The following is a 25,434-nucleotide window of genomic DNA, read 5'->3' as shown; positions in this document are numbered from 1 at the left end:
TGTTCTTAGTGCACAGGCTCACTCCCAAGGGAGAAGGGCTGAGCTGAGCTGAACTGAGCATGCCCAGTTCTTCCCAAATTCACCCATTAAATGTCACTCTACCTCCCTGCAGAAGGAATAGGATGCAAAAGGTGTGAGTCCAGGAATGTGCTAGGGAACTCCTTCCTCATGGAAACCCAGAGTGTAGAAAACTGAGTCCTATTTTGTGAAGATCTCATGACTTGGTCTGCTTTTCTCCAAACCCACTGTTTTAACAACTGCCTTAATCCAGACTTTCTTTAGTTACTTGCCTGAATGACTACTTCCTGCCCAAGTTGATTCCTGAATCCATGTCATGGACTAAATAATCTTTATAAACACCAACCCTGTCTCATCCTTTTCTACCTGAAAATACTTCCTTGGCTCACCTCTGTTTTCAAGATCAAGCTCAAAGTCATTTGCTTGAGACATAAGGTTTTCCTTTAATTATATTTTGCCAACCTGCCCAGATTCATTGTCTGGACACTTTGCCTGCATGTACACTTCATTCCAGCCAGTCCGAACTACTGGCAGTTCCTGAGACAAACTTTGCCCTTTCGTGCCTCCATCCCTCCTCCATCCTTCTGTCTGAAATGATGTCTTCTCCCTTCTCTGCTTCAGTAGGTGCTTACTTAGCCTTTAGAATAGTGCCACTCCCATTGACTGTCACTCAGCACCCTCTATCTGAATTAAGTATCCTTTTTCTAAGCCCCACAGCGCCTTGTGTGTGCCTCTGTCAAAGTAGATGTCTCACTAGTGCATTTTTTACTTGTTATTCTCTCCCTTTGAACTGTGAACTCATTGAGGAAGAAAACAACACTTATTTCTTGTATAACCAGTGCTTAGCCCCAAGTCTGACACAGATTTGATGCACAGAAAATGTGTGTTGAAATAAATGAATGAACATAATCTCTACAGGTCATTCTTGTTTTGATGTTCCATGATTTAATGAACCTCAGGCATCCTAGGAAATGAACAGAACAGCTACTAACGATGACCAACTGGGAAAAAAAAATAACTGACGTCTGCACATCCCTTTCTAGTTGACAGAACCTTTTTTATTTCCTCCCTTCCCTGTGCCCTCTGGACAATCTTACCCTAAATTCAGGAGCCATAGAAAAGGGCAGAGAGAAAAATGGAGACAGTAAGTTTAACAAATGCTAATCACCTACACCTGCTGATCAAGCGGCCTAGAGTCTGAGCGCTTCCGTTTCCCAGCCAGAGCTCCTTCCACGCTGTGACGGCAACTAGCAGGAAGGTGGGGCAAGGTGGTTTCATGAACCGGTGGGTTCTCCACACTGGGCATAACACGATAGCCAGGAGACAGGATCCTCGAGGACACTGTCCCCATTCAGCCCCAGGATGGCCCTTTTCCCACATGATTCCAGCCAATGTCCTGTAGACAAGTCCCTCCCAATTTTCATCCTCTTTTTCCCACATGGAGCTCTCACAATCATGTGATGTATGATTACTGTGGACCTCATTTTTTGTGTTTTATTTTTCGTGGAATAAAAAAATTGGAAGGAGACCCATGTACTCGGGGGAACCAGGAGTGGGACCCTCTACTCTGCACGGCTGGCTTCTTCCCTCCTTCAATCGTTCCCTAGTCTCTGTCTCTTTATGTCTGTGTCTCCCAATCTCACACCGAATGTTCCATATTCCTTTACAGGCTGTGTTTCTATCCATAAAACATAAAGTACAAAACATCCTCAGTGCATTTACCTCTGGAAGCTCTCTTACCAAATATATTATATATGCTTAATTCTTAACCTATACATTCCACTGTTTTAACACAATAAATTCTCTTCTCATCAACATTATACCTAACTTTTGAATATACATGATCTCATTTAATCTGCTTAACAACCCAGCCTTGTTGGTCTTACTATTATTGCCATTTACAAATTTGAAACAAACTCAAGCTCTGAGGGAGTAATGGCTTTGTTTAAAGTCTCTGAACAGATCAGGGGTCAAAATGAAACTAAAACGGCAACAACCAAAACAACAATTATGTATTGAGTGGCTTCTATGGGCCAGGCATGGTTCTAGGCACTTGAGATACATCAGTAAACAAAATAGATAATGCATAATATTGGGGAAAGAGAATTTATTGTATTAAAATATTGGAATTTATAGGGTAAGAATCACATATATATATAATGCATTTGATAAGAGATTTTCTAGATCCCATCACAGTTAAGAATTAAATACATGTAATGCATTTGATAAGAGATTTTCTAAATCCCATTTGTTTCTATTCAGACAACAAACATAAAGAAATTGTAGAGAGATTTAGAAGGCGATAAACAGAGTAGGGCAAAGGGAGTGTGAAGTATGGGGAGTGGAGGCGGATTGTAATTTCAATCAGGGTGGTCAGAGTGGGTCTCATTGAGAAGGTGATATTGGAGCAAAATCTTGACTATCTAAAGGAAGAGTGCTCCAGGCAGAGGAAATAAGAGGTGCAAAGTGCCAAAGGCAGTACCAGAACTTCTAGGTTCGATGGAGGGGTGAGGCCGGTGGGCTGGAGCAGAGAGGGCAAGGGAGAAAGTTGCAAGAGATAAAGTTGGAGAAGTCATATGGCGTGATGATCACTTAAGGGCTTGTGTCCCAGGCCTCTGACTCCAAGTCCAGAATTATTTTTACCATTTAACCCAGAAGAAATCAGAAGGCGCTCTATGCATCAAGAAAGAGTTATTACAGTTGAATATAAAGATGGAGTCCAAGGTTTATCCTGGACCATCTATTCATCCACATGAGAAAGTCTGGATGCCATTTGGATTCTAATTACTTTCATATTCCATCAGGTTAAAGCAACTTATGCATTGTGGATAAAGCACCAGTCACTTCTGCATAACTTTTAATGAGTCTGACCTAGCGTCAGCATGTATTTCCCCCTAGAGTGAACACAGTTTAAATCTTAAGGGAAAAGTAGGAACTATTTTGAAGTTTCTCCACCAGTCATTCCAAGAGTTTATTGGGACCTTCAGTTTTCTTGCCTGTGCATTACTGACTTGAACCAATTCCTTCCTACGTCGCAGAAGAGCAAGAAGCATCGTCTAACCAGAGCTCGAACTTGGGATGTCCCTGACCTTCACTTCAATGCCATTTCCCCAGGGAAAGAATTGGGAGGTACAAAACTTGCTTTACCACGGTGATCATAAGTTGGCAGGAAGATTCTAGCTCCTAACGACAGCTGGAATAAAATGAAGTGCTTGTGTCTGCTGGAGAGAAACGCCTTTATGCACAGGCCCCAACGGGAAAGCCAAATGCAAGTTCACGTGGATCACCGGCCACCTGGGGAGAGCGGCTGCCTCCAGCTGTAATAAGCTTTTCTTTGCTGCAGGGAAGCCCTTAAATAAGCATTTGCACACAAGGCACATGGCTCTGCTGCCTTCAGTATTGACTTAGAGGTTTGTGACACTCTTAAAGTCACAGCACACAAACTCCAAGTTACTCTGTTGAAAAGGGAAATTTGGAGGACAAGACACAGGCAGGATGGGGGTATTTTTTAAAGCTTACTCTCAGGTATAAATAATTTATAAACTTCATCCTATGTAAAAGTATAATCTTTTCTTCTGTGGGCATGGGCTCTGAGGTCAGACTTGGGTTCAAATCCCAGCTCCATCTTTATCGGTAAAGAAGTCAGAATAGTGGTGACCTCCAAGAGGTGAATGACTGAGAGGGACCACAGGCACCTTTCTGGGGGGATGGAAGGGTTCTATCTGGGTCATCTATGCATGGATTCCTGCAAATGTTTACAGTTATTGAGTTGTACACTTAAGAATCGTGTGACTTACTTTATGGAAGTTATATCTCAATTAAAAGGAAAAGAGGGAGAGGAGGAGGTGGAGGAAAGAAATGGAATGAGCTTCCCAGAGCGAAAAGTGTTCAGGCAGAATATGGATGACTACTAGGAATACTATAAAGGTCTCTTTGCATTAAGACTTTAGGATTTAAAGATCCACGTTGGGCTCCTCACCTTGGTAAACATATAGAGGATATTTGGATTAGAGCAACGCTTCGGGAAGAATGGTGTAATGCTGGCTGTTTTGTAAGGCAGAACTCGAGAGAGATTGACGGAGCAGGAGATTTCTGTAATGGTCTAGAGATTTCTGTAATAGTCTAGAACAGGGTTTCTTAGCCTCAGCTTTATTGCCATTTTGGACCAGAAAATTCTCTGTTGTGCAGGACTGCTTGTGCATTACATGATGTTTAACAGCATCCCTGACCTCCACCCACTAGATGCCAGTATCACCCCTGCAGTCATAACAGTATAAAAATGTCCCCAAACATTTCCAAGTGCCACCTCCCAAGGAGTGGGGAGCAAAACTGCCCTTGGTTGAGACCATTGTTCTAGAAGATCAGTAACTCCTAATTAACAGGGGGCAGTTGGGGAGGAGAACACCTGAATCCCCAAGAGGGTCTTTAAAGCTAAAGATGCTCCCCCTCCAAGCCAGATACCAAGGTCAGCCAACTTGATTCTCAATCCCTTTGTCTATGATCCAGCTTTAGTCAATAAGATATAAATGGCAGTCTTTCTACAGGTGCTTTTCTTTTTTTCCACTGAAGTATAAACATGATGGCTGGAACTTCAGCAGCCATCCTGCAACCATGAAATCAAAGTCAAGAGAATTCTAGATACTTTGGTGCTGACATTGTGAGTGACTGGATCCAGTGCCAGCTATCACCCATCTGCAGACTTTTCAGAATGAATAAAAAATAAGTAAATAAACCTGTTTTGGTTTACATCACTCTCGTCAGGATTTTTGTTATTTGTAGTCAAGAGCATTTGTGATCAATACCGTTTTTTTCCAGTCCTTCTCCACTTTCACCATGAGGATCACTGAGGTGATCCAGTTACAGATAAGAATGTGTTATATGTCTCAGGAATGGAGAAAATCTTGGTCTAGTTTGGAGACTCCCAGCCCTAGCTGCAATCAGAATCTCCTTGGAAGCTACAAATAATGATGGTGATGATGATGATGCCCAGGTCCCACCCCAGACAAATTAACTCCGTCCATGTGGGTGAGATTCATTTTCCATTGTGTTCAGCATCTGTTAGCTACATCCTTCTATCCAGATGATGGAGGGTCCAAGTGGAGTGCTGATTCAGTCTCGATGTCAAGCTGAGGCCTGTTTCCCACATTCCCAGCCCCACTAGGCAATATGATGCTTCAGCTGGTCCACGCTCTCCTTCTCAGCTGCCATATCCCCCTCTTCTCCCTCTTATTGCACTGGCTGCAATCTTCTTAGTATCAGGGTAACATCCTCCTTTGTGTCTGCTCCTGCGGGACTGTGTCTTTACTGCATTCACCATCATTTCCTGTCCTGTAGAACACAGCATCTCACTGAGAGTGAGCAGGAACCAGGTACCGAAGTTAGGATCTCTCTTCACAACCACTGCGTTTAGCCCCAAAGAAAGATGCTCAAAAGGGAGCCCCTTGGCACAAGTGATGTTCCCATGAACCCTGACTACAGGGACCTTATTTCTGCATCCCAGCCATGATGGTCTGACATCTCAGAAAGAGGGGCAGGAGAGCAGGGTGCTTACGGGCAGGGCATGTCCAGATCCTGCTGTGAGCAGGAAATAGTGGTTAAGAGAAGAAGGTGAGATTGGGCAGCTCTGATTTCAAATCCTTCCTTTTTGTCCTGGAACAATTACTCAACCCATCTAAGCCTCACATGCCAAAAGGGAATAGATTACATAAACAATGCATGTCAGGGTCAGGTATATAGTAAGGACCTAGGGCACTATCACTCCCAAGGGCTGAAAATTCGGTCTTGGAGGGCACAGATCTTAGAGGTTACAAGGATCTGTGGTCCATCAAAGGGTCACAGTACATAAACAACAATTTAGCACATCTGTGGGATTAAATTTCATGTGGGGGGGGCAGTTAGGAAAATGCTATCATAAAAGGCTCCTTAAGGTGCGGGGGACGATAATGGAAAAAAGGCCCAGCAACACTGGATCAGAGCCTGTTGATTAAAGTGTCTTTGGTTCCGAACCCTGCATCCTGCTGCTACCCACACTCCCCTCGCCGCCGTCCTGATGCAGGCAGGTTGCTGGCAGCGTGCTGGAGCGCTGAGCTGTGTCGGGCACCAGGTTCCATATCTCTCGTTGTTTCTTGTTTTACAAGCTGATGACCCATGAACCAGCAGAAAAAGCACTTACTTTGAACTTGATGGACTGTAGCTTTTCTAGGATTTATTTCCAGTCCTTCATCCGCATCCTTCACTTTATCTCGTATTAAGTTCTTTAGCTTGTACACTTCCCATGTGTTTTTTTTTCTCCTGAAACCTCTTTTGATTGTCCTTATAATGGCCTTTAAAAAATCCACAAGGATTTATTCCTCTCTTTGGGGAGCAGTCCCCAGAGCTCTGTGAAGTTAAGGAGATTGTTCAACTCTTACTTCTCCAGCATGCTACCGCAATCCGTAGGTGGAGGTCTAGTGAGTTTAGAAGTACAAGCTCTTTCCAAAGCATGGCCCCCAGGAAAATTACCTTGAGTCAGAAAAGTAGAAATCAAATGATACTCAGAAATCAAGAAAGGTAGATATCACAATGGACAAAACGCTTGCCCTTTCTTTGATAGGAATATGTACATTTACTACAGAGTTACAAATCCGCTCATCCAACAGCTCTATTCCATTTTCACGCTAGTGCATGGCTTCATTTCCCTATTTGTTGCTTTTCCTAAGGGGTTTTTTTTGGACTTAATAAATCACATTTATCTAAGCACCTTATCACCTCCCAGGTTCTCACTCTCATCTTGCTGGGAAGATGCTAGCTATCTTCCCATGTTGATAATTTAAAATTCAGCATTAATTACAGTAATTCCTTCTTCCCATCCATATGGGCACATGCAGAAAGAAGCAAAAAGTTTGTTTTCTTTCCTCCATGAAAAGCCTAAAGAGTGTTTTTTGGTAGTTAACCTTGGCTAACTACCAAATTAGCCAAGATTGGATTTAATTTCTTGATTTGGGAGATTGCCTCAGTGCAAGAATATCTGTCTACAAGTTAAGGGAGTAAATAAGAGTAAATGTAGCATGTTTAAACATTCAGAATGACAGAGTTCTCCTTGTTATTATTCGAACCAAAACCCCAAAACAAAACAACAACAACAAAAAACAAAGCAGGGAGGAAAGTGGTAGAACCATCACCCATTAGCTCTGCCCTAGTCCCGGAGATTCCAGCTCCAGAGTAAACATTAAATTCTGGAATAATGCAGTATGTTCTTTTTTCTTTATAGGCCATCGATGGAGGGCTCTGCAGATGCTCATTTCTAGGGAAAAAAACAGCTACTATCGACTTAGAACCATCAGTGTGCACCATCAGTGCTAGGCTCTCTGCTAAGCACTTTGTATGAATGATCACACTGCACTATAGCCGCGCTGTGTATGGCATAAATTCTGTTCGTATCTCCGCTTTAAAGATGAGGAAACCGAAGCTTAGAGAGGCTAAGGACGACCTTGCAGATAGCTGAAGGGATCAGGTATTAATTACAAAGCCTGGATTGCAGCTAATGGTTTGTTCTCAAAGGCCAGGGCTGATGGTGATCAGGGGAGGTGTCCCCTCCCTCTCCCGCCTCCCGCACACCTTACCCTTTCCCCCCTGCTTGGGCAGCCCAGCGTAACCCGGGAGAACAGCACAACCCCGGCAAACAGACACGTCACTGCAGTGCTGGCCAGACCAAGCAGGACCTGCGGTACAACTAGTCCAAGCTTTCACGTCTCAGATCCCCCTTCTGACGGCGCCCTAAGCTCCGGACTGCACACCCCACTCCCTTTCTCATTAAGGAAAAGGAGGTGATCAGGGAGGGACTCCCCCTGCCCGTTGCTCCACACCTGCCAAGGAACCCAGGCTGCTGCCACACTCAAGGCTCCAGGACACAACGGTGACACGACTGTCCTTCACTCGGCTTCTGGGAGCCACGTCCCACATCCCAACAGTCACCTCGCTCTGCGGATCCTGTCTCAAAGATCCCCACCCCGTCCCCACCCTTCTCCATCGCACGTCTGTAATTCAGGCCCTTGTCCACGCTAGGCTGGACCACCGTCTCACGCGGCACACGGGAGTACTCCCCTGGCCTCTCCTTGCACGACACCGTTATCTTTCTTCACCTCAGCTCTGGTCCCACCACTTCACTGCTTACACCCGGGCGGCGCCTTGGAGAGGAAGCATTCAGGAGAGCTGTGGAGAAATAATCCCCGTACCTAGAAGGACCGCTTTGATAAATGGAAAATCTCTCCTCTGTCCGCTAGATGGCGCATCTAAATTTACAAAGCAAACCTCAGAGCAAGCCCTTAACTCAAAGCACGTATTGTCTACATTTTCTTTATAGTGATTACAGAATTTGTCACACACCACTCACTACAATGTAAACACTAATCATAGGAATACTTATTCAGAATATCAATTCATATATACAGTCGGGGGTCAAGGATCCATAAGACCAATTTTAAGATCTGAGCCGGCAATAGGCCCCCCTACTCCATCCATCACCACACCATTTCCTTTGGTCCTGGGAGATACATTTCTTAGCTCTCAGCCTGCAGATGCCCAAAGTTCAGCCAATTTTGTAACCAGTTCTAAGCAAAAAAATTGGAACCAGTAATGGCTCTGCTTGACCCAAACTGTGGAGTAGATTGGTGTGACCTTGACTTTCCTCAGGTCTCTTCTCTGATCCTGAACTTCCCCTCCCTCCATCCTAAGACCAAAAGCCTTTGTCTTTAGGGAGTCAATAAACTCCCATGCTGGGGCAGGTACAACTGTTTTCACTGCATAGTAAGTGGCGTTTATGGAAATATACTAATATGGTGTTCCAAGCCAAAAATCTTTTAAAATGATAATGAGACTATTTCTTTGTAGGTGGAGATGCATATATGACTCACTTCCATGAATTCTGGTCTGACTGTATCTTATTCCTTTCATTTTGTTTTGGTGCCTGCAAGAATGTCATCTGAATTCACTCTTAGTCTCAGCACGGAGCTGCACTACATAAACGTGAGAGCTTCTTTATGGTCACTTGAGGAGAGAAAGGTGCACCATTCACACTTTAAAGGCAGGCATGGTCCACTGTAGAAACTTCACACATTAAATAAGCCAGGTTTGCCGCCATCAGCCCTAAGACATTGGTAACAGAGAAGCCCCGTGCAGTCAACAGATTACTGAAGGACGTTCTCAGCCAAGACATCAATTTTCTTCAGCCATCACAGGGCTGGAGTTCACGGTGAGGTCAGTCCATCAACCAGGTTTTGCCATATGCCCCTGGAAGGTCACAAAGCTTACGCATAGTATTATAGGATAATACTATAAATAGTATTTAGCTATTACTATAAGCTATTACCTAAAATTAGTATTTGTTTTTCTTTAAGACTCAACTTAGATGCCACTAAATGTTTCCTCAGCACAGTTCAATTATCTACTACTACACTTAATGCAGTGGATCATAATTGTTTATGAGGTTGGTTAACCTCCTGAGGGCAAGGATTGTGCATTATTCCTCCAATTAACCAGCATAACGCCTGGAACATAGAAGGAAGTACAGTAAGCAAATGGATGAATTATTCAAGTAATAGGTAAAAAAATAAACTGTACATTTTCTGGGGGAGAGGATCCGAGTCCCCATTTTTGTGGGTTGGGACATTTCCCAACCTTTGTTTCACAGCTGATTTGTGTTTATAGGTTAAAGAAACTATTGGATTCCATCTATGTGACAAGAAATAACCAGATGACTTACTTAGTCAGTTTAATCAACAGCTGAGCAAAAAAGTAAAAATCATTCTATAAGATCTCAAAAATTAATACATGATAACTTACATGACATTTTAAGTTACAAAATGATCTCAAATATATATATATTGACCATGCCAGACAGCGTGCAGGATCTTAGTTCCCCAACTGGGGATCGAACCTGTGCCCCCTGCAGTGGAAGTGCAGAGTCTTAACCCCTGGACCGCCAGGGAAGTCCCACAAATGTATTATTTCTTTCCATCTTACAACAACTCTATTGAATGGGTTAGTTCAGGGGTCATTTTACAGATGAAGGAATTGAGACTCAGAGACGTTAACTGACTTGAGTTAGTGAAAGGTGGAGTCAAGACAAGATCTTCTGATTCCAAATCAATGTCTGTCCTGTGACACCACCAAGCTCATTGACACCCCACCCCACCCCACCCCAGCCTTTCAGGTCTTGACCACTGGCTACTTGATTACTTTGGCCAGTAGCCTGGCTGATTTGATCAGTTAGTGTGACAGTTCCGGGCAAATAAATTTGTTCTCCTCTTGGCTTAGCCATTTACAAGCTGTCAGACCTTGAGCAAGTCATCAAAATTTTGTCTAAGCCTCCAGTTTCCTGAAGTCGGCATGAAAGGGTAAAGTCAAGGTAAATGTATTACCTAACTCTCAGGTGGTTAGAGAGAGGGTTTAGCATCTTCCCTATCATCATTATAATAACAGCAATAGCTGCCATTTATTCCATTCCGACTGTGTACCCTCACTTGTTTTAGCCCTTGACATGTCATAACTCATTTCACCCTCAAAACAACCAAAAGTAACATAGGTACTACTATCGTACCCATTTTACAGATGTAGAAACTGAGGCATGATAAGGTTAAGTAACTTCACCACAGTTACACATCAAGTCAGTAGAGAAGGAAGGATTAAAGCTCACATATTTTGAATTCAGAGTTTGTGTCCTATTGCATGCCAAGCACTTAGGCAAACCTAACCAGTTTATTAGGGGAAGGCCTGTACCATTCTCATATTCATTGCAAAGGGGGCTTAGAGTTCATTTATCTGGAAAGATGAAAATTTGGGGGCCTCTTGTGGAAGCTGAGCCCTCATCCAAGTATGCCCAAGCCTGAAGCTTAAGGGCACAAAGTGATAATTCCTGCCACTGCTGCAAAGCCATGCAAGCAATTAGTTCATATCAAGCTGTTATTAAGAAGTTATTTTTGTAACAAAAATACTGTCTTCCTTTAATTTCTATGTAAATGCAAGGAAGCCGACGCAAGTATAGTTTATTTAAAGATGTTCTTGTAGGAATTTAATTTATCCTTTTGAAGAAGCTACAAAAAGGAAAAGTATAGAGATGAGCCAGACAACTTGGACATGTTCTGAGCTACTGACAAAGAAAGGGCAGCTTCCTTCTCCCTTTGGATTCAACACCAAACGCTCCTCTCACCTTGACCAAGGACAGAGCACACAAGTCTATGGTGGCCAGTGACACTTGGAGATAATACCCCAGGCATCCGTCCACATGGTACAGAGTTACCATAAAGTAAATCCCAGCACAAAACCAGTTGCCCTGAAATATTAGAACAGCAACTGCAAACGACAGGGCATGCCAGTGTGTTTAGAGTACCCTAGACTGGGGCTTGTTAAAACTAACGGGCAAAGAAATACTCAAGCACAAGGTTTGGAGAAGCAATATGGTATAGAAGAAAGAACATTGTACGTGGGGGGCAGAAAACCAGAGCCTGAGCCCAGGTCCACACTTAGAGATTGTGTCCCCTGGCTGTGTCATTAGCTTCCTTGAGCCTCAGTCTCTCTCAGAAATAGAAATCATCTTAACTATTTCTTAGAGTTACTATTTCTTTTGAAAAACGTGAAATAGAGGGCATGAAAACTCTTGGCAAACTATAAAATACTGTTTGAATTGCAAGACATCTTTCATTCACTCCTCATAAAAAAAGGAATCCCCTATATGAAGTGTCAGAACACCTGGAGGGGCCAGTACATTGACGATTATATGAATCCTGCTGTCCTTTATGCAGGTATCATTTAGTTCTTGTTATATTGATTGGACCATGTACTTGAAGTTACTTTCAAGTTACGTCATGCAAATTATAGTCAGGGACGAATGTGTTGAGCAGAAAACTGTGTGGTTTAGTATTTACTGTGTAACAGATCTAAATTGGCAGTGAATATCTGGGGGGGCTGATTTAGGCTATTATGAGATATAGCAGTGAAAAATGATTCAATCCCGTTGTAGTTCTGGAAGAAAAAGGCGAACTTCAAACATTTCGTTTCTTAATGGCTTTTGATTAAGGCCTGATCACTGTTGACTGATTTTGATGCAAATCATTGACTGCTTAAAGGTTAAGCTGTATTATGCTTCAACTTTACAATAATTTGTCATATATAATGATATGCAGAATCAGGATCACCTTGGATACTCCTTTGAAAAGGCAAAGAGTCAGAAGTTATCAAGATCAGGTGAGCACTGGATATGAGTGATTCCTCCTCACTCACCAGCATGGTTTTTTTTTGGGGGGGATCAGCTGTACCTGGCTGAAATACACACGGGTTATGAAAATAAACATGCATGTGGGCAAACATGATCCACTGCAGATGAAAGATTTATCAGCTTGCCTCTCATGACCCATCTGGCAGCAAAATTCATGGCTGTTTAGAAGCTATAAATTTAGAAAAACCCTTTGTAGATGGGGACTCCTATTTACCCAGGCTGTATGTTAAGTGGCCTATGAAACTGCTGAACCATTGAGAAGCATTCTTTCCTGATTCTAATTTGTACACAGTGGCCCTACTTACTTGGAAACCCTCTTTATTTTCTGAGAAATAAATCCATTGCGATACTTCAATAAACAAACAAACAAAAAATACTACTTAGATCCTGCAAGATGAACCAAATCCCACAGTGCCAGTTCCTGGGAAAAGTTTACAGGAAAGGGATTTACTTCCTGTGTAAAGGGCCACAGGGGCCTCTGAAGAGCTCTCATGGACAAGCTAGAACAATTTGAGAAACAAAAAAAGTAGTATTAGATTATAGCCCAAAGCATTAAACAAATATCCACAAGTCCATGTTGGTAGAAGTAAATGATTCAATAAATAAATAAATGGGAGAGAATTTATTCCTTCTTTCCAAAGCACAGAGTGTGAAAAGGTGGGAAAAGAGTAATCTAACATTGGAGGAACCTGATAAACTTTTCCTTGGCCAGGCGATCAAGGTCAACATCAAGGTGACGTCATGTTGATAGTCTGTACCCTTGATACGATGTAATGAAAATGGCATGTTACCTCTGTGGTCTTCATCCACTGATGCATCCACCTCCATGTAGAACTTCCAGAGTGCCCATCAAAGGGAGGGCATCGAGACATCCTTCCTGTTCAATGCCTCAGATTGGAAGTGACACCTGCTATTCCCTCTTAGGGCCCAAAGTAGCCACATGGTCCCAACCTACCTACACAGGAAGTGGGGACAGCCAGGGAGCTCATGGAGACTCCCGCAAATAGTACTGCTTCTGCATCTTTGGGTTTTGGAAGCAGAAGTGGATCTTGTGTGTGACCATCTTATAAAACTGGCACATTCAAGCCAAATACAATAAGTTTAAATATTTATGGCTTCAGGTATCTCTGGGGAACAGCACTAAATCAGCCTGATAGATTTCTTTAATCCACCAAGCTGCAAAATGTTTGCCACTTCTTCACTTCCTATTCTCCTGCCACTGATGTATGTCTTGCCACCAAGTAACAGTTGCCTGCAGGAGTATATTACTAATGATGTAATTTGGAGCTTAAATTTTTATTCAAATGCTTACATACCTATGCTCTGGTATTTTTCAGAAAGATCCTGATAACTCTGAAACAGGATTTATTTTCTTTGAAATGAAAATCCACTTTTAAAACGGATTGAAGTTTGATCCTAAAATAATGTTTTGTCAATCAGCAAATAGCAAACATCACTCTCATATTTCCGTTGAAGCTGCATTTTCAAAATGTTTGAGAGCCATAGATAGCTAAAATTTAGTGCTTTCAATACCTTTTAAAAAATGATTGATCTTCTTCCATCCCTCTCTTCCTTCATCCCTTTCTTCTAGAATAATTCACTCTAAAAGTCAGGATGGTCAGGGGACCACACAATGTGCTCTGGGTGCACCTTCAGAGCCTAGGTGAAAGATCAAAAACACTATTAGAATTCAACATGTTAGTGGTTGGAAAGTCTAATCAATCACCAAGTTGCAGCAGTTAGACCTGAAATAAAAGACTCAAGGTTTCCTTTAAGGTATTATTTCACTGAGGTCCAGGAAGCCACAGGAGGGATCCACAGCCACAGGGTTCCTGTTGTAATCGGTGGATGTGGGAATAGAGACTGGGGTCCGGTCTTCCAGGCGGATGCTCTCTTGACTCTGCCACTGCTACCCTAAGAAGGCTCAAGGAGTGGGACAAAAGGACCATTTCCGAAACCCAGTGGGAAAGAGATTGTGCTGACTTAACTAACTCAAGTCATAGGCAAACAATGACTCAGGCACAAATTTCTCTTTATTTCTCTTGCTGTCAGACAAAAAACAAATCCAGACTTAAGTAAGGAAAGACTGTGTTTCAAACGATTATAGCAAAGAGAAGAGGGCTAGTGCTGTAGGAAAAGGGAAGCTATTGCATTAGGGGACCCCTATTGATAAGAGTAGATCTACAAGCAATAGCTCTACAAGCATCTCAAAGGCCATCTAGTAAAGACTTTCCTTTTTTTTTTTTTTTAACATCTTTATTGGAGTATAATTGCTTTACAATGGTGTGTTAGTTTCTACTTTATAACAAAGTGAATCAGTTATACATATACATATGTTCCCATATCTCTTCCCTCTTGCATCTCCCTCCCTCCCACCCTCCCTATCCCACCCCTCTAGGTGGTCACATAGCACTGAGCTGATCTCCCTGTGCCATGCGGCTGCTTCCCAGTGGCACATATATAAAATGGAATATTACTCCGCCATAAAAAGAAACGAAATTGAGTTATTTGTAGTGAGGTGGATGGAGTTAGAGTCTGTCATACAGAGTAAAGTAAGTCAGAAAGAGAAAAATAAATACAGTATGCTAACACATATATATGGAATCTAAGGAAAAAAAAAAAAGGTCATGAAGAACCTAGTGGTAAGATGGGAATAAAGACACAGACCTACTAGAGAATGGACTTGAGGATATGGGGAGGGGGACGGGTAAGCTGTGACAAGGTGAGAGTGGCATGGACATATATACACTACTGGACTTTCCTTTTATGGGGAGGAATAAGCAAGTCTAGAAAGAACCAGGTGTGGGGCAGTGGGATGAGCAGAGGTGAAGTCACTAGATCAGAGGATATTCTACCCTGAGGTCAGCCTATTCCTCAGGACGGGCCATTAAGGAGGGTGGTATGCTGGCTCAGGATGAGGGTGCGGCCAAATTCAGGGCCTTAGGGTACCAAGGGAATCTTAACCAAAATTTGCTTAATAAGCATTTTGTTCAGATTGATCACAGATAGTTCCGTTAACAATTATGAAGCAAAGAATAGAAATTTGGAGGGTCTCTGTCTAGTCCTGTTCTAGGTAAACAAGGCGGGCATCTGTGAGTATTATCTAAGCCCTATGGGGAGGCAAGGTTCCTGGCAGGAAGCCAGTTCTGGAACACAAAGGAGTGGGAAATTTCTTAACCATCTCTGTTTTCTGGGATTGCAGGGTACCAGTAAAGTCAATATTGTCAGAGCAAAATGGGGCATTTACTGGTACCATTTCTAAAGATTAACCCTCACTTCCCTGTCCCACAGCCCTTTCTGTGAAAAGTCCTTTGTTTTAAGAAGAGGAATTTATTTTGCAAGATTCCTCACATTAAACCAAGTCTAAAAGTGGGTCAGGAGGCTGCAGTGTCCCTTCTGGTAACTGAGACAGGATATTGATTTCAAAATATTGAAACCCAACCAATCGCATCCACCACTTCTCTCAAGTGACTATTTTTAAATCTATTTTTTTCACGCTGCCCTTTTCTCTGACCTATGGATAAAAAGACTCTACTATGACAAAGCTAGAGGCAGAGTCTCCTAAATCTTGTGCCACTGAAGACCAATTACGTGGGACCTAGCAGTCCTTACCCAGGTATCAGCTAGTGCCTCCCTACCTCTCAGGGATTCTGTTTACTTGATTTAAACCCTCGATTTCACAACTCACGTGAGCCCTGATACTTCCCCAGTCCCGGTTTTTGCAAATTCTCAGAGCCTTCTCCCTCGCGGACAGTTGTCCTTTCCCAAGCAAAATCTGGACTCAAAGCTCTGTGCATTCAAGACTCCCGTGAAAGCCTCACGGGCATGATGCATTGTGCTGGCCTCACAATTTTAATGAAGATTGAGGGGTACAATATACATCACACAGTCTTCCCCCAACTTGCTGTTTCTCAGTCAGGGAAAACTGTTTGTCCCACACCCAGATTTCTGTTTATTTCTTACTTTTCACAGAAAAAAAGTGCCAGCTTATTCTTTGCAAATGGCTCACGGTTATACCAGATTTATTGGGGTGAAGCATGGCCAACTGATTGCATACATTTCCAAATATACACTAAAGCTTTGTTCTTCAGTGTGGTCCAGACCACCAGCATCAGCATGACTTGGAATCTTGTAGAAGTGCAGATTCTCAGCTATAGCCCAGAACTACTGAATCAGAATCGGCGTGTTAACAACATCCCCAGGTGATTATAGGCACATTCAAATCTGAGAAGTGCTGGTCTAGAGTCTGAGGTAATTTGGATCAATTCCTGTTACCAAGGAGTCAGCTGGTGTAGTGAGTAGAACTGTGTCCCCCGCAAACTGATGTCCACCTGGAACCTCACAACGTGACCTTACTTGGAATAAGGGTATTTGCAGATGTCGTTAAGGATCTTGAGATGAGATCATCCGAGATTTAGGGTGGCCCCTGAATCCAGCAACTGGTGTCCTTATAGGAGAAGAGAAAGGGAGGTTTGAGATACAGAGGAGGAGGTCATGGGAGAAGGAAAGTGGAGATTGGAGTGACGCATCTGCAAGCCAAGGAAAGCCAGGGCTTGCTGACTGCTGCCGGAAGTTAGGAGAGAGCTGTGCAATGGAGTCTCCTTCCAGAAGGAACCAACCTTACCGACACCTTGATTTGGGGCTTCTCACCTCTGGAACTGAGACAATAAATTTCCATTGTTGTTAAGCGTCCCTGTTTGTGGTCTTTTGTTACAATAGCCACAGGAAACCAACACCTGGTGAGAAACCAGGGCTTTACTCATGTGCCTCAGTCTGGGTTTTCTTTTCCACGGGGTCATTTCAGCCCCTTATTCTCCTCATCAGTTCTGAGCTGGTGCAAGCTTCCGGGTCTCCTGTAAGCGTGGTCTCACTGTGCTCACATACTCCCCTGCCCAACTTGACCACCAGCCTTTTCTCTCGTAGAGCCTCTTCCATTTTCTGACACTTTCACTTTGTTTCTCCTCTTGGTCCTTAGCTTGGGTTACTTCTCTCCCTGCTGCTTCTGTGTTCTCTGTCACTGAGCTTTCGTTCTCCCTGCATTTCTGTGCGGGTCTGTTAGAATCTGCCCCAGGGCTGCATCCTTTCTACGTTGCCTATTCTGGGTTGCTGTTGTTTTACAGAACTTTATTCATTTCCTTTGTGGATTTAAGTGTTTATCCAGAAAATCTTGTCCATTAGGCTGGAAAATATTGGACTTGAGCCAATTCCCTTATTCACACCTCCCATATTTTTGTTTTTGTTTTTCTTTTTGGCTACACAGTGTGGCATGAGGAACTTCCCCGACCAGGGATTGAACCCATGCCCCCTGCAATGGAAGCACGGAGTCTTAACCCCTGGACCACCAGGGAAGTCCTCACTTCCCCTGTTTGAGTCAGGGACAGGGAATCCTTTCTCTCTGGTACTTCTGCTTCTTTAAGCACCTCTAGACTGCACCACACACACACACACTCACACACACACGCACACACACGCACACGCACACATACACCCGGTAACTCCAAAGCCTTCCTTCTGAGATGAACAGTAGTCCATTCATCTTAATTCTTTATTTCTCTGCCATATGGGACATATTCAGAGTAAGCAAAGAGCAGTTTTTAGCTCATTTGTATTCTTTTGTTGGAAGATATTTTCTTGTTACCAAGACAATATTTTGCCTGGCCATATAAAAGTTCAGGCAGTGCAAATTCACTTCTAAGATTAAGCAATTGAATATGGATTTATCCTGGTATCTTGTAATGCTTTTTGCTTTGGAGTTTATTGAAGAGTTCACACTCAGTCATCTTGCTTCACTGAGAAGTTCCATATTTGATCTTGATGAATTGAACCTCTTATCAGCAAGAATTGTCCCTCTTTATATTTGCTAATACTCTTTTTCTTAAAGTCTGCTTAATCTGATATTAACATAACCACACCAGATTTCCTAGGTTTAGTGTTTGCATAATATATTTTTCCAGCTTTTTAATAGTAATTGAAATGTGTTTACTGTTAACAGCATACAACTGAGTCTTTTATTTTTTAATCCATTATGTTTTTTAACTGGAATGTCTAGTCCATTTGCATTTAATGTAATTATTGATATGGTTGGGTTTAAGTCTCCCATCTCAGTACTGGTTTGTAAGGCAGAAATAGAGACAAAGACGTAGAGAACAAACGTATGGACACCAAGGGGGGAAAGGGAGGGTGGGATGAACTGGGAGATTGGGACTGACATATATACACTAATATGTAAAACAGATAACTAACGAGAACCTGCCATACAGCACAGGGAACTCCACTTCACTATACAGTAGAAACTAACACAACATTGTAAAACAACTATACCCCAATTTAAAAAAATAAACTTGTTTTAATATGTATATAATTTATTTGTAGGTGGAATTTTTTATTCACTTTTATTAAGCTTCAGTGTAAGCGTCACATTAATCATCAGGCCTTGAAAAACCGTAAAATCTTAGAGTCATAAATGATCCTTAAGATCATCTAGTGTTACTTCAGTTGGGAGAAGAGTCATACAGGGATATATCAAAATTTACAACTCAAATTTTACTGTATCAGACACGACAAAATTGGATCCAACTTCTTTCTCGGGGTTGAGCTTACTTATTTTCTCTTGAAATAAGCAAAAAGAAGGAAATTCCATGACACCAGGAGACCCGGAGAACCACCAAAGGATTATTCTGCTGCTCGTTTCTTCTTAATAAAACAATGTAATCCAATTTCTAGAGATATCTGCACAGATTTCAGCCCTGTGATACTGAGGCAAATATTTTCACGTGTCCCAGCAGAACTGGACTCATTCATTTTTTTAGGGGACGGACAGAGGGTCAGAGTGCTACTGGACAGCATGACACAAACGACAACTCTATTACCTCATCCAAGACAGATAAAGGGCAGGTCCTGCTCCATCTTTCCTGGAAAACAGCTGGCACAGCTTTGCAAAGATTTCTCGTAGGAACTTTGCAAGCATCATGTGAACCATTTGGTGCAATAATGAGAAATTTATACTTCAGAGAAAGGTGGGCACAGGGCCTGATGGGACTTACTGAAAAACTATACAACAGTCACAATTTACTGCTTCAATTTGTCTCTCATTAGCAAGGAAAACTCATCAATTTTATGAGGTGTGTTAGGAGGCCTATAAAGTGGATTGACCATGGTCTCCTGCATTCACTTTCATTTTAACAGAAATGTGAACTCCCAGCCTTGTTCATTGCTCTCTGATACTAAATGGTCACTTCCCTTTTTACTGTCTTTGGCTTTCAGGCTTGGGTGAAGTTGGAAGAGTACCCAGGCTTACTCTTAAACCTTGACAGGTGAGTGCAACTGTGGACCCACCACCTGATCCCATGTGGTAATTGCACAGACCTTCTGGTAACTTATGGGAACATTTCACTGATGGGTTCCTGGGCCCCAGGGCCTTGAATGTCTGAGCTGCTGGCAACGGGACCGGTCTGCAGACCCCATGCACATCACTCATGCAACAAGATCAGCCTGTTCTTTGCTTTCTGCTGGTGGACATTTGTCATTTCACTCTCGGCTACTGTTGGGTTTTGATGCCATTTCTTTCCCCCTTTTGCAAGTCCCAGGTTTCCAATTTCCTAAGGATAAAAATCTTACCTAACGAATGCTAAATTGCCTAGAGTGTTTCTACCATGGAATCATAAACAAAGTTCTACTTCTTCAAGGACTTTCAAGAGCTGGAAGCTTCCAGATCATGTCGACTTGAGCCACTTAAGGGTAGGGACAGGGTCTTGCTCAATTATGCATCCTTCACAACTTCCTTGCTTAAGGTTGAGGCTCACAACAAGTTTTCTGAATCAGATTTAGTACCATAATCCCAGCTGATAAAGGATATTGGGGCTCAAAAAATCAACAGACTTTTCAGCAGATCAGTGATGGGAAAGTGCATTCAGGGTCCTCCCTGCTAGGGACGACTTTCATTCCAAGATTCAGCTGAAGTTCCACAGCCTCTGCGAAGTGTCTACAGCTTCTCCCATGAAAGGAACTTTGCAGCTTCTCCTCGGAGGAATGTTTTCAGCTGTAAAACACAGCATTTGCTAAGCTGATGGTTACCAACTCTTCTTTGTCTTTTGCAATAGTCTTTTCTCCTTCCTGCTAATTCAGCAAATTCTCATTAAAAGGGAACACTCTCTGCCTCCGTTTCAGATTTTTGACCTCTCACCACCTTCCTTTTCGTGCCACATGCTAAGGATTATGCGCCCAGGCCAAGGAATCCTGTCTCTTCTGGAACAGAGGGTGGGCTGCTTTCTTGCCCACCACAAGCCTCTTGTTCAGCTTCGATACTCCGGAGTCGGCATCTCTTTTAAGCGATCTCTGTGTCTCTCATTCCCTGCGGGCTGGCTTATCACACCAGTCAGCTCAAGGCTCTCATCAACCTTCATGTTTGTTTTCCCACAACACAGTTCTTTGCTCTTAACTCTGTCCACAGCAAGCTGGCTGCTCTCGGGGGAGGCTTGATTCTCCCCTGCTCTGCTTCCTGTGAGGCCAGGGACTGTCTGGGCAGAAAGCTTCCTGTCTTAAAGCAGGAGTTTTCCACCTCAGCACAGGTGGCACGTTGAGTGGATCATCCTTTGCTGTGCGGAGGTGTCCCGTGCATCTGCACATCGTCGGATGTTTAGCTACATCCATGGTCTCTACACACCAGAGGCCAGGAGCACCTGCCTACCAGAAAGGTCTCCAGACATTGCCAACTGTCCCTGGGGGCAAATTTGCCCCTGGTTGAAAACCACTGCTTGAATGGAACGTGTCAACTGCTCATTAAACACAAATAAATACAGAAGACAGTGCTCTGTGATTTCCTACCTCTGTGGGAAGGACTGGGAACCAACCACCCGAGTCATGTCAGAAGAATAAGGCTCTGTGTTCAGGAAATCCACACTCACGTGTAACCTCTTCGTGTGGAAACACCAGTGTATTTTCTTGAAAACCAACAAAAAATCTTTTGTTAGTTTCTTAGCACGCACAGAAGAATGCTGAAGAAGAGGGTGTGACTCTGTGGCATAATAATAATAAGCTTTTGCGTGTAAATGGTATTTTAGAGCTTAATACAGCCTTCCACATGTATTAGCTCATTTTGGCATGGATCTTTGAGGTACTCAAGGGAAAATTATGATGATGATGGTGATGATGATGACGATTACACTGCTTTGTTAAAACCATCCTCTGGAAATTGAATTCAGTCAGTTTTAAAAACTTCTGGGACTTCCCTGGCGGTCCAGTGGTTGGGACTCCGAGCTTCCACTGCAGGGGGCACAGGTTTGATCCCTGGCTGGGGAACTAAGATCCCGCCAGCCGTGGGGTGTGGCCAAAAAAAAAAACCAAACCAGAAAAAAAAAAAAAACCAAAAACTTCTCCACTGGATTTATTTCCTTGCTAGACAAATTAAGAGCACATACATATTTTCTTTAATCATAAACTATGCAAAATAGAAATAACTTCATGAAATATTTGCAGACTCTATGAGGTTAGATCCTAATTGTATTTCCCACTCTCTCTCCTCTTCTTATCCCAAATGGAAAAAATAATTTAATTACCTTTTGTTGGTGGAAAAAAATCCCCTTAGCAGAGTTATGAGCAGGAAGAGTGTTTTGCAATTCCAGAAGTTGCTTGGTAAGCATTTTGCATCCTTAAGGCCTCTTGATAATCAGTCTACAAAACAGCAAGTGTCCCAACAGCCTGGCACTTGCAGAGCTCTCTTATTATATTCCTAGGCTTCTTGATCTTACAAGCTCAACACTGATGTCCAGTTGTATTTTAATGTGTTCTCTTCCCTACTGCTTTCTACTCCCTTAATTAGACTAAGTGATGGGCTTGATTTGACGCTTCTCACCCAGGAGGGGATGTTGATCACAACCACGGTATTCTGAAATGGCCTTATCTTTGGCCCAGTGGGCCCATCTGCTTACCTATAGCCTAGAGCATTGGTGAGATGATGGGTTAGGCCTCCCCAGAGAGCTGTGTGTCATCAAGTTCCCTCTGATTTTAGGAGGTGCGCCTTTGGGGAAAATGGCTTGTTCTGTACTATGAGTTGGTTGAAGTCACAAGCAGAATCATAATGGTGCTCTAATGGACTCAAAGCTATGCTTGGAAAAAAAATTGTTTTAATTGGCTGTGTAATTGTGATGGGTGTAGGCTGAGCATCTGTAATTTGGAACTTGGAAGATCAAATTGGGCTAGCTGGTACAGATACGAGGGCACTCAATAGAAGATGCTAAATGTGTGTCGGGAGGTTATGTGAAGGATGTGAGAACCTGGAATTTGACACAAATTTGTCCATGATGGGGCCTATCTTCTTGACACTGTGGGCACTGAATGCTTTACCTATAACCAGAGGCAGTGGGACTGCAATGAAAATGTCCACCCTCAATTTATTCCCACATATTCTAGCTGCCCCAGAGGGTCCAGTCAACAACGAGTAGGGCAGAAGGACACATCCCGACCATCTGATGGAACTACAGACACCACGATAATCTAGCATGTACTCTGGGTGGCAGGTAAGGTGGAGTTCACTGTCAGAACCTGCTTTTGGAATCTGCAAAAACTTTCAGCCTTTGACATTCCAGAAATAATTTTTAAATTCCTTGGATGGCTGAGGAATCAGTCATGAATCTACTTCTTTCTTTTCAACAAACTGAATTCCCAGAAACCAGCTGTCCTAACATGGGGTTAATTTGCATTTCCTTTACTGTATTTTCAACCAAGTGGTTGTGAGGAGACTTGGAACAACCAACAATCCAGGAAGCTCCTCCAGATGGTCTTAAAGCTTCAGTGACCCCCAGGCTCCAAGCCATTGCTGATATGCAGCGGACAGTCATATCACATGATGAACAGACAGATAATCTACTTGAAATTGACTGTCAGGGAAGCAACAGTGTTTAGGGTGAAAGGAAATCAATTTTGAGAGCTCACAAAAATGCCAAACTACAAAAAAAAAACCCAAAAAATCAAGAAAACTATAAGTGAGCTGCTGCTTTCTTTGCACTTTAGTCCAAGCTGGAGGAAGGAGGGGTCCTAGTACTTCTTGAAGAAATTACTTCTCATCAGAGCTTTCCATCAGTCACGCTGCCTGCAGTCAGAAGTCCAGCTGCAGTGGAGGAGCACAAAGTCCACCTGAAACACAGAGAATCTTACAACTTGGGAATGTGCCCTCGGAGCTGTGGATGCCAGTAACAATCATCCTTCACATTTACAAAGCCTGGTTTGGTTTGCAGAGAGCATCCTGGAACGCTCCATCATCTAAAATGTAATCTGGGGAGCTGGGTTTGATGGAATCGCTGGTAAATGAATGGACCTCCAAAGAGGGGGACTGTGTGCCTCTGCCTTTCTGAGGGAGAGATGCAGACAGCTGAGGCGTCTGAAATGTGGATGGATTAGACTCATTAGCGGCTTCTGCTCCAAGGCGCAGCGTAAGTGTGAGTTGCCTGTTATTTCCATCACTGTCTGCTGGAGGCCACTTAGCTTTTAGCTGCAAGAGGATTTTCACCAGGTGGGAGCTGGTGCTTCACTGCAGGGCTTTCTGAGGTCACCAGGTAAAGCTGGGAGCAGCTGCATGGCAGGCTTCCTGCTCTAAGTCCCAAGCAATCCCACTGCCCTAAAAGTGCAGCGTGCCCACAGGCGGATACTAAACACACTTGGAGCCAAATGCTGGCTGCCATGTCTGTATTTTTACACTGATTCAGTAGTGGATTCGGCGTGGGTCCTCACCACTGAGGGAGGTTGGCTTCCCATCCCCACCCGACCCAGCCTGCAGAGTGTGTAGTGGGGCGTGAGTTCTTCCTAAAGCAGGCGGGAAGCACAGAAGGGCATATTAGACCTGGGTAGTAAGAGAGGCCTGATGTGGCTGCCAGAGACTCAGTGGGTCCTTTCCTTCACCAGCAGAAATGCAGAATTCCCAAAGCAAAGGACGTTAATCCACCGGAAGCAGTCACCCTGCAGGACATTAGCCTAGCTTCCTGAATCCTCTCCTGAAAAGATGTGTGGGAGACACAGAAAAAAAAGAGTAGGTATTATAAGGCTATCTTCTCTTCTTATGGCTAATATATATGTTTATCTGGTCTTATTTCTTCTGTTTTATCTTAGAACTAAAGGAAGCTCACCATGGAAAAGTTTATAAAAATACAGAAAAGTCAAAAAGGAAGAAGAATCTGCTAGGCTGCTCCCTATAGGAAACACAGCTGGATTTCATTTCTGTCTTTTCTCTGTATATTTATATTTTATATAAACATTATATTTATATCCTGTCTTTTCTCTATGTGCATATGTTTATATATTTCAGAAATGCTCTCATAGGACACATGCTCATTTAACCTTGTTCTTTACAGTTTATAAATCTTGAGTATCTCTCCATGTCATTAACTTTAACGTAATGTACAAAGCTGGATGATATCTTAAGAGATTAATTTCTGTTTCTCCTCCCTACACTTCCCCATCCTTTCCTCCCTACCCTGGTCCCATCCCACCTTAAAGCAGAGAGAAAGCTCTGTGTTTCATCCCAGTAAGAGTCTACAGCCAGAGAGAAAGAAGTTGCCATCAAAAATCTCCTGTCCTGGAATTTGTTTCTGAAAATCTCAGCCCACTGAAGGTGATAAGTGAGATGAGTCAGAGGGACACATCAGGTGAAAGGAGAGTCAGGGAGAGAACAACAGAGAGAAGAAGGGGTGGATATTAAGAGGCTTTTGGGACGTGTGGGAGCAGAGCCTGAGGAGGTGGCCAGAGCCGAGAGGGAATGGTCTTATGATGTGTTCAAAAAGACAGAATCTGGAGATAGGCTCCCGGCATCAGCAAAGAGACCTCATCCCTGGGTGGACCCAGGTCAGTCAGGAGCCTCTCACCTGAGGGGGCCGGTGTTCAGGGTAGAGGATGCTCAGTGGTCGCCGGTGTGAAAAGACGATCGTAATTACAGCCGTCACCCTCCCGTCACCTCGCCAGCCATGGCACTGAAGACGAGCCGGAGCTTCACCATGACCAGGGGGCAGAGTGGGCGGAGTCTTCAAAACAACTGAGGGACTTGAATCCAAAATTTAGGTTGAGTTAGAGTCAATAAAGGAAATGAGAATTCCTGTAGAGCTGGACTTTGAAAGCAGAGTCAGGCTCATTCTATGTACTTAACCCACCCATCCCATAATGTTCAGCACAAAGTGTAATTT

The 25,434-nt window shown here is 43.2% G+C and overlaps 1 protein-coding gene and 1 long non-coding RNA gene across 4 annotated transcripts in view; one reads left to right on the top strand and one right to left on the bottom strand.

Moving 5' to 3' along the window:
• PLPP4 (phospholipid phosphatase 4) overlaps positions 1–25,434 on the bottom strand; it is a 567,241-nt gene that overhangs the window by 14,028 nt on the left and 527,779 nt on the right. Inside the window, exon 7 of one of the 3 annotated variants that reach the window (XM_082407048.1) lies at positions 7,884–13,927. The exons of the other annotated variants lie outside the window; for them this stretch is intronic. Coding sequence (XP_082263174.1) covers positions 13,887–13,927 — 41 coding nt within the window. The 3' untranslated portion in view covers positions 7,884–13,886. Of the gene's footprint in view, positions 1–7,883; positions 13,928–25,434 lie in introns of those variants that run through there. 3 annotated transcript variants of the gene reach the window in all.
• Positions 1–25,434, top strand: part of LOC309635585 — a 712,727-nt gene that overhangs the window by 193,309 nt on the left and 493,984 nt on the right. The gene's annotated exons all lie outside the window — the stretch shown is intronic.

The sequence above is a fragment of the Balaenoptera borealis genome, assembly GCF_965194805.1.
Source record: "Balaenoptera borealis genome assembly, chromosome: 10".
In the NCBI taxonomy this organism is placed as follows: domain Eukaryota; kingdom Metazoa; phylum Chordata; class Mammalia; order Artiodactyla; family Balaenopteridae; genus Balaenoptera; species Balaenoptera borealis.
The sequence above is the reverse complement of the archived record's forward strand: the minus strand, read 5'-3'. Positions and strand labels throughout refer to the sequence as shown.